General features: G+C 40.3%; 1 protein-coding gene across 11 annotated transcripts in view; it reads right to left on the bottom strand.

Annotated features, from left to right (window-relative positions):
- tenm4 (teneurin transmembrane protein 4) overlaps positions 1-13756 on the bottom strand; it is a 658797-nt gene that overhangs the window by 167634 nt on the left and 477407 nt on the right. For all 11 annotated transcript variants that reach the window (XM_072577672.1, XM_072577680.1, XM_072577676.1 and 8 more), the window contains one exon: positions 9166-9360. In XM_072577672.1, the coding sequence (XP_072433773.1) occupies positions 9166-9360 (195 nt within the window). The remainder of the gene's footprint in view (positions 1-9165; positions 9361-13756) is intronic.

The raw sequence follows: 13756 nt of genomic DNA on the forward strand, positions 1-13756 counted from the left end.
AGAAATCAATTACTGGCATTCCCTTAGCAATAAAAATATGATTGATAGTCACATTCAGTGGCTGCTAAATATCAGGCTGACTTCAAGTACCATAGGCAGTTACGTTGACTGATTTTTAAAAATTTACAATAAAAAGTTATCTTCTCAAGTAATCGAAGCAGTCAGATCGCTTAATATAAACATTTTGCCTTTTTTTTGGCTAGCGTTCGCTGTAAGAAAAACCTGACTTGTTTCGACATCAGGAGGTTTTCATTTTCCCAGAGTCTCGTGCACCTTTGGAATAATTTGTTAACTTGCACAGTGTAAACAGATCTTGGGTTGCACGGCAATGAAATTGGAGCTGAACATGTTCCCAGTGCAGGCTGATATTACTTCATACCACACAATAATGGGTGTAGGCTGATATGCCTCATGATAAATCTCCCATATCTCACTTTTGTTGATCTGTAAGATTTTGAGGGGTTTCACTGATTTTTCCCCTTTAACTTGATCTACTGTTTGCAATTTTTGTGAAGATTTGTAGCTCAGGTTGTGGTTCAGGCTGTAAGTTTGCTCACAGAGCTGGCAGGTTTGTTCTCAGATGTTTCATCACCATGCTAGGTAACATCATCAGTGAGCCTTTGGGGAAGCCCTGGTGTGCTGTCCCACTTTCTGTTTGTGTGCATTCATAAATAGAAAGTGGGAGAGAACACCAGTGCTTCATCGGAGACTCACTGATGATGTTACCCAGCATGGTGATGAAACATCTGAGAACAAACCTTCCAGCTCTGTGAACAAATTTACAACCTTGGTCTACTGTTCTTTTGCCTCACTTAGAAGTGTACAAGTTCGGTGCAGATGTAGGCCATTCACCCCTTGTGCTAGCTCCACCATTAAATAAGGTCATGGCTCATTTATTTGTGTTTTAAATTCCACATTCACATCTACTCCTAGTACATTTTCTAATGTTTGCCTTTGATGCAGGTGGTGATGAACCAACAAGAGGGAAAATTATCCTTGACTGCAGATGCATCTATCCATGACAGTATTGGTAAGAATGACCAATCCTTGTGGAGATACTGGTAACATTTTACATCATGTTGTGTGGCACCACCAATATGTTAAACGTGATAGACTTCAAACGGATTTAGCAAGTCAAGATTGGGCATCCATAGGGCATTATGGGCCATCAACAGCAGCAGAATCATCCTCCATCACAATTGGAAACTTCATGGTCCAGCATATGGGGAGGCAATGGCTTAGTGGTATTATTGCTGGACTGTTAATTCAGAGACCTAGATAATGATCTGGGGACCTGAGTTCAAATCCCACCATAGCAGATGGTGGAAGTTGAATTTAATAAATATCTGGAATTATTAATCTAATGATGATCATGAATCCATTGGCGATTGTTGGAAAAACTGATCTGGAACACTAATGTCCTTTGGGGAAGGAAACTGTCATCCTTACCCAATCTGGCCTGCATGTGACTCCTGACCCACAGCAATGCGGTTGACTCTTAATTGTCCTCCTCTGGGTAATTAGAGATGGACTATAAATGCTGCCTGGCCAGTGAGACACTCATCCCATGAATGAATAAGGAAAAGAACCAGGAGCAACATCAGGCATACTTAAAAGATGAGGTGTCACCCTGTGCTCAGAGAGGTAGAAGTGTTTGCGATTGGCAAAATCTCCTGCTGTCCACATATCTAGTGACATATTTAAAACATAGCTACCTACCACTTCAAATATTGCGAACCAGGAACTCATACTGTGGTACTTGACTGTTCTCATTGAAGTCATGGCCCAGAAGAAAAGGAAGTTAGCTTCCTGCTTTGCAGACAGGAGGTGTAGGTGGATGGGGTGATGGAGAATAGGGCTGTCTATGTCCCAGTTGGTTACAACAGGAGGCCACACCACCAGATACAGTCTGAGTCAGTGCTGTATCCCTGGGTAAAAATGGTTGATAGAAATACAGCAAGAAGATCAATGATCTTCTGAGCTCTGCAATAATAACTGTCAATAATTTAAGTGAATTGGCCATGCTAAATTGCCCATAGTGTTTAGGGATGTGTAGGCTAGGCGCATTAGGCAGGCTAAATATAGAGTGATAGGGTAGGGGAATGGAGCCGGGTGGGTTACTCTTGGAGGGTCTAAGTGGATTTATTGGGCTGAAGGGCCTATTACCACACTATAGGGATTCTATGATTCTCAAAAAAAGGGGTGGCATGGTGGGATAATATCAGGGATCCTTGAATACGGACGCTGAGAAATGGTGCCAAAGCATTGTATTCTCATCTGTATAACATTGAGACTAAACAATGTGCAGTGATTGTGCTAGGTCCTGGCCTGAACACACAATTCCACCATTACAGCCACCCTGTGAGGGAGGGGACAGAATTAGCAATGATTCCATGTCTCATGTCTATACACAATTTTTTCGAGGGAGGACACTGGCAGTCAGAACTGGGAGATGTATCAGTTATCATGTCCACTCTCCCTCATAGCACATTCCTGCTGAGAAAAGCTGTGTAAAGCACGGTCTTTCATATGTTGATTTCTGTTGTAGAAGATGCTCTCGCATTTCACAACAACTCAGCAGTCCACAGGCTTGCTGAAACCTTGCAGGAATTATAACATGAAAGGAGATTCCTCAGAATTGCTATCAACCCACTGGCTATCGTGAAAGACTTCACTACACAACACTCTGATGTGATATCCTGACAGATCCCTCAAGAGTTGCCTAACCTCAGCTCCGTGTGTTATTAGCGCACTGTCTGACTGGCTGCTGCTTTTTCTCAAACAGTGAGGAAGGCATGTAGTGTGTAGAAATCTTAAATTGGAATCATCCAAAGTCATTGAGTGTACAATAAGATGGGACAATAAGACATTTATTCAGACATAACAAAAAGTCAAGGAATGGGAAAATAACAAGGTCCGCATGCCCTTTTCACCAAACAGGGACTGGTTGTCATACTACTAACAGAATATTAAATAATGAAACAAAGTCCAAACCCAGCTCATTCATCTTGTAAATGGTTTCTGACATGGTTCTCACTGGTGTCTCAGGCTCCGCCATGCATTGCGCTGTCATGGTCTTGTCAGCCCTCCTGGTCAATGTCCTCATCCTCAGTCTCATCTTGAACTCCTAAGATGACTGTTATTCTCCCTGAAAGGCTGCATCCAGGACATTCCTCCATCCCAACCTCCCCTCTCCACCTCATTTGTGAAGGGTACCGCATGCCACGATGAAGCAGCACAGCCTTTCTGACCCATAGTGCCAGAGATGAACTGGCATCAAATCCTCATCTTTGTCTCCCTCCACCATCCTATATCACTCAAGGAGTTTGAAACAAGGCAGGAAACTGTGAGAACCATTTTTCCTCTCCCAGGGTATCTGGTACAGACTTCCTGAATTTGGCATCATTGATGATCCCATCTCATTTGGACATTCGTGGAGTGAAAGTCTTTTCTGTTCAAAACCACATCAGGCTGCTGATAGGAAGCAATGTGTGTACTGTCAGGACTTCTTGCACCTGGGGGAAGTCAGCGATGGCGAAAAATCCCACTGCCACATGACGTAACTCTATTTAGCATGGGGAAAGGGCATGAACAGCAGAGCTCTGGAGATCGTGACCTAGTAACATCCCGGACACATTTACGGGTTTGAGGATTGGGAGATGCCCCACACAGACAGTGACCATACGCTGTTAAATTCAAGATTGTTATGGAAAAGGACAAGGATGGGCCTGAAGTTCTAAAGTGGGAGAAGGCCGATCTTAATAAAAGCGGATATGATTTGGACAGAGAGGACTGGTGACTGATATTTTGAGATAAATCTGCGTCAGAACAGTGGGGCACATTCATGAAGTAAACAGGGAGAGAACAAGGCCAACATGTTCCAATAAAGACAAAAGGCTGCGGCCAACAAATCCTGTCAGCCCTGAATATCAAGGGTTATACAGCATCAGACAAAGGAAAAAGAGGAAGGCTTACAGCAGATGTCAAAACAGCAAAAGCCCTACAGATTGTGTAAGGGGAAACATAAAAAGGAAATCAACAGAGCAAAGAGGGGACCTGAAAGAATAATGGCAGGTAAAATACAGGAAAATCTGAAACTAATCCCAAATCCAAATCCATTAAGGATAAAAGAAAACAAAGAACTGTGGATGTTGGAAATCTGAAACAAAAATAGAAATTGCTGGAGAAACTCAGCAGGTCTAGCAGCATCTATGGAGAGAGAAACAGATTTAATGTGTTTGAGTCCAGTGGTGGTTCTTCAGAATCAGCAGTTCCTTGTTTTATCCCATCATTAATGTAGCACAAAGACATTTCAATACCCTGTCTGACTGATAGATTGACTGTACTCCCCACCATCACCTACTCCCTATCTTCCCCTCAGCACTAAAATGAGATGTAAGCCAGGGAGGCTGGCAACCTGTACGTAAGCACTTGTGAGCTAAGAAAGGGATTGAAACGGTCAGAGGCTGGCAACCTCCAAGTCACAGCTGTCCTTTGCCTCCAAAGTAAAATGCTGAAGGGTTGAAATCATGTCCCATTAGTATGACAGCAGAAGTAATGATATGCTGAGGTTGGTGGCTTGTTGCAGTTCAATTGAGTGGATGAAGGGTTTAGGAAAATGGTGGCATGGGGCACACAGGGAGGTAGTACAGAAGCAGCAGCCTCATGATGGTCAGAACAAGATCTGGTGAACTACAGGCACAGGTACCGTCTTTGATTTACATGTTGAGCATTTACACCATTTAGATTCTCATTGGAAGAGAACAGAAATGGAAGTTGTGTATATAAGCAAGGTGAATAGGGGTTTTAATAAGATGCAAATGCATGCCAGTAAGATAGTCATCACTCTGATGTCATAAGTTAAGGCTTTAGGGGAAAATTGAGAACATTTTCTTGATGTTAAAGATCTGACTTGCATTCTCACTGTATTTTCCCACCTTTCTCACCATTACTCATGACCCAGCAGGGAGGGAAATAGTCCACCCTGTATGTTGTCTTAATCATTTTATTCATGACGAATTAAATAACTTTCAGATTATTTTACATATTCCAATAGTATGACAAAATTGCAGTTCAATATTCTATTTGAAAGAATAGACACCAGTAAATGGCCGCAATAGGTGGCTGCTACTTGAGAGCCACCAAAACCTCCAGCCACAGCAACAGAATCTCCAAATTGGCGCATAAAACCCATCTTGCAGGAGGTGACAAGAGCAGCTAGAGAGTAAAAGGGAAGGGGGAAGGAACAGCGAAGGGATGGAGAAGGTGTCAACTGCAACAGGAGACATTTTATGCTGGTCGTAGTTCATGCATTTGTTCGCTGAGTTGCGGCCAATAATGAGGCAGGAAGACAATGGGTTAGTACATACCAGAACACTGCCTTACTAAGTTCCCTTCCCCCCCCAACGCCTTTCAAGCTCATCATTTATGGGAACATACGATTCAAGCCTATAGTTCTACTTGTAAAACAGTTTAAGAGCCTCTGCCTGTGCCTAAGTATTTTTTGCGAATAAAGTTATTGGGCTCAACCTTTCACAAACCTACCTGCAAACTTTATGAATATAATACCGTGGAACATATTTCAAATGCATATGATTTGGACTTCAAAATTGTGATCAATTCTGGCAATCCTCGGCTGGCATTCTGCATTGATGCCTCTTGTCATATCCAAGAAACCACTTGTGAATGGTCTAAATTGCTTGCATCAATGCAGTCAAGTTCAAGTCACTCTGGGATTTGAATCCTCTGCTGCTAAAATTACCAGGCAACTCGGACACTTCAAATCTCAGCACAGGCTGACACTTGAACTTGTTTATCTGTATTGTCAATCCGAAAACAAAATTGATCTAAGTATCTGTACAGAAATCCACCGCCAGTCTTCAGGAAGTGAAGATGAATGCACAGAAGCAGGCACATTCCATTGCAAAAGAGCAAGCATAAGATAATATCAGTGCTGTCACGAAATTTAACTCACCAACTCTTTAATGAGTTCCACTTACAACAGACTGTGATGTCTGTTATGACCGAACTGTAACAATTTCATTACTAATGAGGTATTATAAAACATTAAAGCTGCACATTGTTTTGTGTTTAAGCTGGTTTCTGAAATTAAATGATTTAAAATTATATTCTGTGCACAAGCACCCATATTTTATTCAGATATCATGTTATTTTCTTTTATGCAAGTTACCCTCATAAGAGCAGATAATATTGAGCCACATGTTGACAATGTTGCTTCACTCCTTGTGCAAGGGATTCAATCAGTGCCATCTGCATGTAACTAACAGTGAGAGTGGAAAGCCTGTGGCAGTCAGAGCTGCCGGTACAAATATAGTGAAGAGAAAATACATGAAAAGTGGCAGTTACCTGCTCCGGGAGACTAAATAACAGAAAAGAAAGCAAGTGGCATGATGCGCCAAGAATATTGAAAGGAGGGATAAGAAATAATATAAATGAACTAAAAAAGCTAATGTCAGTGTCAAAATTCAAGAAAAAAAACACAATTACACAAAAATGGGTGGCAGGTCAGAAGATTGGACAAAATATTGGAGACAGTGAAAATGATTAAAACATTAATGAGGAAGGAAAATGAGAAAACAAGAAAAAGCTAGCTAGAAATGTAACAGTTTTATAGAGTTAAGAGTTTTAACAGATATTTTAAAGTGAGCATTCGTCTTATAGACAGTGAGTCAGGGAGAATTAAGTAGATGGCAGACTAATTCAACAGGCATTTCGTATCTGTGTTTGCTGCAGTGAATAAAAGTAACATGGCAGAACAAGCTGCAAATCAGCAAGTGGAAGTGACAGAGGACTGCAAGAAATTTATTATCATCAGGAATATGGTTATTTGTCGGGTTTGTGGTCAGACAAGACCCTGAAGCCTGATGGACCTCATCTTAGGGTCTCAAAAGAACTAGCTGGTAAATAATTGTTGTCTTAGTTTTAATTTTTCCAAAGTTCCCTTATTTAGGAAAGTTGTTAGAAGCTACTTTAAAGATGTTATAGCAGGGCATCCTACATCCTTTGGTCCTATGGCATTTAGAAATGTTCAAGGTAATCCAGAAAAAGCAATATGGTTTTCTGCAATGGAAATTCCATTTAACCATTTTAATGGAGGTGGCTGAGGAAATAAAATGTGCTGTGGTTGAAAGTGGTGAGGGGGGAATGTTCTGCGTAGAAATTTCCAAAAGATATTTGATCAGATTGCACATCAAAGTTTCTTGTCAAAAATAAAAAGGGGAAACATATTAATATGGTAGAAGGTTGTCTAGCTAACAAGAAACAGACCAGGCATAAATGGATTATTTTCAGGTTCGCAAGATGTAATGTAAGGTGAGCCATATGGATCAGTGCTGGGGCTTGACATTTCACAAATTACATAAATGACTTGGGTGTAAGATATGACTGCTAAATTTGGTGGTAATGTGAAGACAGGTAAAAAGGGAAGTTGTGAAGAGAATGTAAGGAGACCAAAAGAGCATATAAATAGGTTAAATGAGTCGATAAAGATCTCGCAAAGAGTGAACTTATACATTTTGGCGGGACAAATAAAAACAACATTATTTAAATGAAGAAAGATTGCAAAGTTTTGATATGTAAAGGGTTCTGGGTCTCAGGATGCATGGATCATGAAAAGTTAACATGCATTTATGCAAGTAAGTAGAGAGGTAATAGATTGATAATGTTAATTGTGAGGGAATTGATAATATAAATTGGGAAGGCAAGCTTCAGTTATAAAGGACATTGGTGAGACCACATCTGGAGCACTGTGTACATTATTGGTCTTATGTAAGGAGAGATGGAAATGCAATGGAAGCAGTTTAGAGAAACTCTACTGGACAGATAATTAGAATGGGCCGATTGTCTTTTGAGAACAGATTGAACAGGCTACACCAGTGTCAGAGGCAATTTGATTGAAACATGCAAGTGCCTGAGGAGTGTTGACAGGGTGAATGTAGTAAAAACAATGACTGCAGATGCTGGAAAGCAAATACTGGATTAGTGGTGCTGGAAGAGCACAGCAGTTCAGGCAGCATCCAACGGTGAACGTAGAAAGGACATTTCCTCTCTGGGAAAACCTAGAACCTAGAGGTCACTGGATCAAAATAAGGGATCACTGAATTTAAGACAGTGATGAAGAGAAGATTTATTTCTCACAGTGGGTCATAGTTTTGGAACTCTTCTTCAGAATGTGGTGGAAGCTTGAATATTTTTGCAAGGCAAATTCTTGATAAGTAAGGGAGTGAAACGTCAAGGAGTAGGTGGGAATGTAGAGCAATCAGATGAGCCATGATGTTCTTCTACTCTGGAGCAAGGTCAAGTGATCTACTTTTGTTCCTACTTTTGTTCCTATAAAGATGAGCACAAATTTTGGCTTTTATTTTTTGTCTCAATATTGGTGATCTATGTCAGCTGACTTGTGTCACAAAAGGGCTTGGTCACTCAACTTGCCATCTTTGCGTATATTGAAGACTACATACAAAAGGTCACAACATTGTATAACTTTCAAACACCTAAAAACTATATAAAAGAATTAGGCTGTGGCTGTCGTGTTCAAAACTATATTTATTTCAGTCAACACAGCAGACAAATGATAAAGGAACTGATGCTGCAAACCAGACGATCAGCGACATGAGATCTATTTTTGTGCTGGATGTTTTCTACATGGCCTATGTATCATGCCATCATTCAACAGAGGTACAAAGTGTTTAGAATATAGAAGGCCCCAATAAGTGAGGATCCTCTCAGATAACAGATGATTGTGGTCCTGGAAACAAAGATCAGAAACTGAATGGGCAAGAGGCTACTTCCTGACAATTAATCATCTGAACTGAAGGTCACTGGGAAGAAAAATGTGATGATTTAGACATTGCTTAACGACAGCTAACAGAGCACTGTGTTGCTTCTTTCATGTAGGGAAAATAATAGGTAAGTATGCAAGTCCAAATTCACTTTTACTATAACCTTCAGCCTATTTTTTTTAATGCTATAATGAGCCTTTTCACTAGACTGCAATAGTTATGTTAATTTTATCTTTACTGGGTATAACCTTTCAGTATTTTTCTTATGGCAGAAGTCTGAGGGAGGATTACATTCTCTGCCCCTCGTTCTGAATGAATTCAGACATTTGACAATAAATGATTAATGATGCAATTGGACACCTACCTTGTTCACAGCTTTCTCCCTTATAGCCAGAATTGCAGATGCAGGTCCCCATAATGCAGGTGCCACGGTTACCACAAGATGGGTCAAGGCACTGGTTTGTGGGAATGTCACATTCTGCCCCTTTCCAACCGCTGTGGCACAAACAGCGTCCTTTCACATACTGACCATTGCCACTGCACAGAACAGGGCAGGATGCTGTGAAAGAAAATGAACAGAAGGTCACCCCGACTATTAAGTACTGATAGTGAAGGCAGTTTAGTTAACTCTTTTGCCAATGCATTCTGAATATGTCAAAATGTTTGTTTGCCTTCAACTACATCTATTCTAGTTTTTAATATTTTCTTCAATGCTTGGAATATAACACTTCACAGTAAAAGAGCTTTGCTATCAAGCTAATTGAAAATTGTCACAAGGTCACAACCAATTGCTGAATTTGAGTGACTATGAAGTTTCAAATGAAAACTTTCCCCATTTACAATTTCTGTCTTTCCCTCTCTCTCATGTTATTCCAGATAAGCACTATTCTGCAGCCAAAACACAGACAACTTCACTTCAAAGTTTCACTTACAAAATATTGCAGCGTTCATTGGCAGTGCTTTTAGAAGTCACCAATGACTGGCTTTCTCTATCTTCCTAATTTAACAGACCTGTGACTTGGAAAAATAAAGTGCTCCTTTGAGGCTGCGTATTGTTGTGCCAATACAAAGTGCATTGTGAAGTGTTTCACATAAGATTTGTTTCATATTTATAAACAGTATATTTTGTATAGAAAGCTGGTTTCAATAAATTTTAATCTGTAACATCCAAGAGCATGTGCCACTTTTTCTCACTCTGTCCCTGAATGCAGCTTAAAAAATACTGGTATGAGCTATGTTGTGGATTTTTGCCTGTGTGGTTTTGATGCAGGTCAAAACTGAGTCTTGTAACATTTAAAGATTGGAATGTGTCATGTTTCAACACATCGGATCTCACCTCAGGTCAGGAACAGTAGCTCCTGTTGGAAAATATTAACAGGTCGGTTCAAGGGGGCAACGTGAACAACAGTTCATGGGTATTGGTTGCATCCTGAAGCTGAGGTGCATTTTAAGTTCAGCAAAGCTTCGGAGTTTGTTTGCTCGGAATAGTTAGTGAATTGGGATTTCAATTAGGTGTTGGATGTTATGGCAAACTCAGTACAGCAAACTTGTGGAGATCCGACTCAGTAACTGTGAAGTGAGCTTTTGTCAGTAGCAACATGGCCGAGGAACTGGAAAGGGCCTGTGTTTAGACAAAGAAATGCAACAGGATACAATCTCAGAAATACGTCAGCTCAGTTGGGGGAAAGAAAAGACCAAAAAGGTGAATCTGAAGGCATATATTTAACAGATACCTGGAATAATGTTCCATTAGATGACGAATGTGTCTGGTATTTCAGTGGAGGAGAATTGTTGCAGGCCGGGAATATTTTTGAAGAAGAAAAGCTGAAATTCCTTGTGAAGAGGAGGCCACTTCAAGGGTTTTGTAACAGGCAGTGAAAGCTGTTGTCTGAGTGGATTACTGAGGAGATTTGTAACATCTGTCTTGGTTGTCTTCACCTTTCACATTAAAGCTATGGCTCATATTTGATCATAGTTTGCCCGTTAGTTCACATTACCCTTATGTTATGTGGATTTTAGATTTCAAGATAAGTAATAGTGACTGTTTGCTTTTCTAAGATTTGTATAGTTGACATTTTTACGTTTGTTTAAAAATATGGAAACTTGCGCCTTTATCCTATGAGTATATAATTGAAATTTCAGGTTTTGTCATCATTTACAAGAAAGGTTACTGGCCCTAATACGATCAGAACAAATTTGGAAAGTCTTCTGGGATTGAAATAAAATTTAGAATATCTTTTGCAGAAGGTAACACCAGGAATAAGTGCAGAAAGAACAAACTGTGAGTTGTTTATAACCTTAGTTTTTGTTCTTATGCAGCACGCAGTTTGCTTGAATGTACTGCACTCAAGATTTAGAGTCACACAGCATAGAAACAAACGGGTTGGCCCAACTCCTAAACTGAACTAGTCCCATCTGCCTGCATTTGGCTCACATTTTTCTAAACCTTTCCTGTTCATATACCTGTCCAGATGTCTTTTAAATGTTGCAATTGTACTCACCTTTACCACTTCCTCTGGCAGCTCATTCCATACACACACACCACCCACTGTGTGAAAATGTTGCCCCTCAGATCCCTTTAAATCTTTTCCCTCCCAACCAGCTAAAAGAAATATAGTGAATGGGCCATAGGACTATGGCCAGCGGTCCAATTTGATTTCAAATACATTTAGTGACAAGAACTCACTGACTGGAAACAGTTGTCAATGTTAAGAGGTTAGAAAATGTAAATGTACAAAGGGACCTCAGAAGTGCTTGTTGACAATTCACTGAAGGCTCACATGCAGATGCAGCAAGCTATTGAGGCGGCGAATCGAATATTATCCTTTATTGAGTACAGGAGTGAGGAAGTTCTCCTTTAATTGTCGAGGAGTTCGGTTAGACTGCACCTGGAGTATCTGGACAGGTATATGAACAGGAAAGGTTTAGAAGAATGTGAGCCAAATGCAGGCAGATGGGACTAGTTCAGTTTAGGAGTTGGACCAACCCGTTTGTTTCTATGCTGTGTGACTCTAAATCTTGAGTGCAGCACATTCAAGCAAACTGCGTGCTGCATAAGAACAAAAACTAAGGTTATAAACAACTCACAGTTTGTTCTTTCTGCACTTATTCCCGGTGTTACCTTCTGCAAAAGATATTCTAAATTTTATTTCAATCCCAGATGACTTCCCAGATGACTGCACCTGTGCACAGTTTTGGACTCCTTATTTCAGGAAGGTATTTTAGTCATTGAGGGAGTGCAACAAAAGGTTCACTCGACCTATTCCCAGGATGGTGGGACTGTTCTGTGAAGAAATTAGGTAAACTGGGCCTGCAGTCTCTCGAGTTTTGACACCAACAAAGTACTTAAAGGGATAGACAGGTTAGATATAGGTAGGATATTTCTCCTGGGTGGGAAGTACAGGACCAGGGGGCACATTTACAAATAAGGGGAGTGCTGCTTAGGACAAAGATGAGAAGCAATCTTTTCACTCAGAGGGTTGTGAATCTTAGGATTTCTCTACCCTAAAGGAGTGTGGAAGCTGAGCCTTTCAGTATGTTTAAGTTAAACATTGATGGATTTCTGATTTCCAGGAGCAGAAAGGGTGATTTAGACAGTGGGTAACATGTGTTGAACTATTTGATCAGCCATGATCATGTTAAATGGGAGAGCAGGCTTGATGGGCTGAATGGCCTACTCCCATTCCTAATATAAGCTGGTTTAGTGTAAAATCTATCCTGTGTAACTCAACAGGTGAAATATCCAATATACTTCCTCCAGTCTTGTTACATTTCCCAATATTAATGTCATTTGATCTGTAAGTTGAATGTAAACTTAATATGCATCCAGATTTTAGATTTAAATCAAATGTCACATCATGTTTCACATTGCAAACATATGCACTCATTAACATTCTAGAGAAGTACCACTTATAACAATAGGCCAATTATGATCTAAAGGAAGCAGGGTCAGATACTGGACAGGACAGAAAGTTCAGTGTGGATCATTGGACCTGAAGCATGTCGGCTAAAAGAGGACATTTGATGGCATTTTGTATTTTAGGAATGTCTATTATAAAACAGAGATCATCTCTCTTTTGGTTATCAAGGTTGAGTGAGACAAGCAAGGCTTATTTATTTTATGTATCTTCAATGTCATCAGGCCCTTGGGAGGCAAGTCAGTGTACACTCAAAGAACAGTCACAAGCTGCCTTGCAAAGATAGATTACTATTGTTTTAAATTCCCTGAGTGTATAGTCAGGAAGAGTTGGAATGTTCTGCCTAGCTCCACATTTTATTTGTGGATCACTGGCAGTCAATGTTCACCACTTTAACATGCACCCATTCCTGCTTGTGTTTACTGATCAACAAAAATAAAATATTGTGAATACTGGAATTCTGAAATAAAAACAGACAGTGCTAAAATTACTGAGCAAGTCTCAGAAAGCAGCACAGGAGAGGAACTGCTTTAATGGGTTGGATTTTACCAGCCTTTTGAAGACAGGCTGCTAGGTGTGAGGCCTAGTAAAATGGCAGCCAAAGGCATCAAAAGAACAGCAACAAGTTTTGCTGCTGCCACTGACATTTCCAGGGCTGGACTCTCTGGTGTGGTGACTGCTGGGTGGCCAATTACAAGCGAGAAATAGGAAGAGGATTCCAACAGGCTTTTTGAGCCTGTTCAACCAATCAATCTGATCATAGCTGATCTGATCATGGCCACAATGCCATATTGCTGTCTGCAGCTCCCTCTTGCTCCCTAAAACGCGATTCTCTTATAGATCAAAACCTACCTATCTCAGCTAACACAAGAATCCCCTTCACTTGCACAATCCCTACACCTTCCACGTCAAAACCACTATACACTAACATCAGAAGCCATGCTGAGGTTAAATTAAAGTATAGGTCTAACTATCTATTACAGACTTCACTATATTGAAAAAAAAACACTAATTGATAAAAACCTATTCAACACAGCT

The sequence above is a fragment of the Chiloscyllium punctatum genome, chromosome 9 (genome assembly GCF_047496795.1).
Source record: "Chiloscyllium punctatum isolate Juve2018m chromosome 9, sChiPun1.3, whole genome shotgun sequence".
Lineage (NCBI taxonomy): Eukaryota > Metazoa > Chordata > Chondrichthyes > Orectolobiformes > Hemiscylliidae > Chiloscyllium > Chiloscyllium punctatum.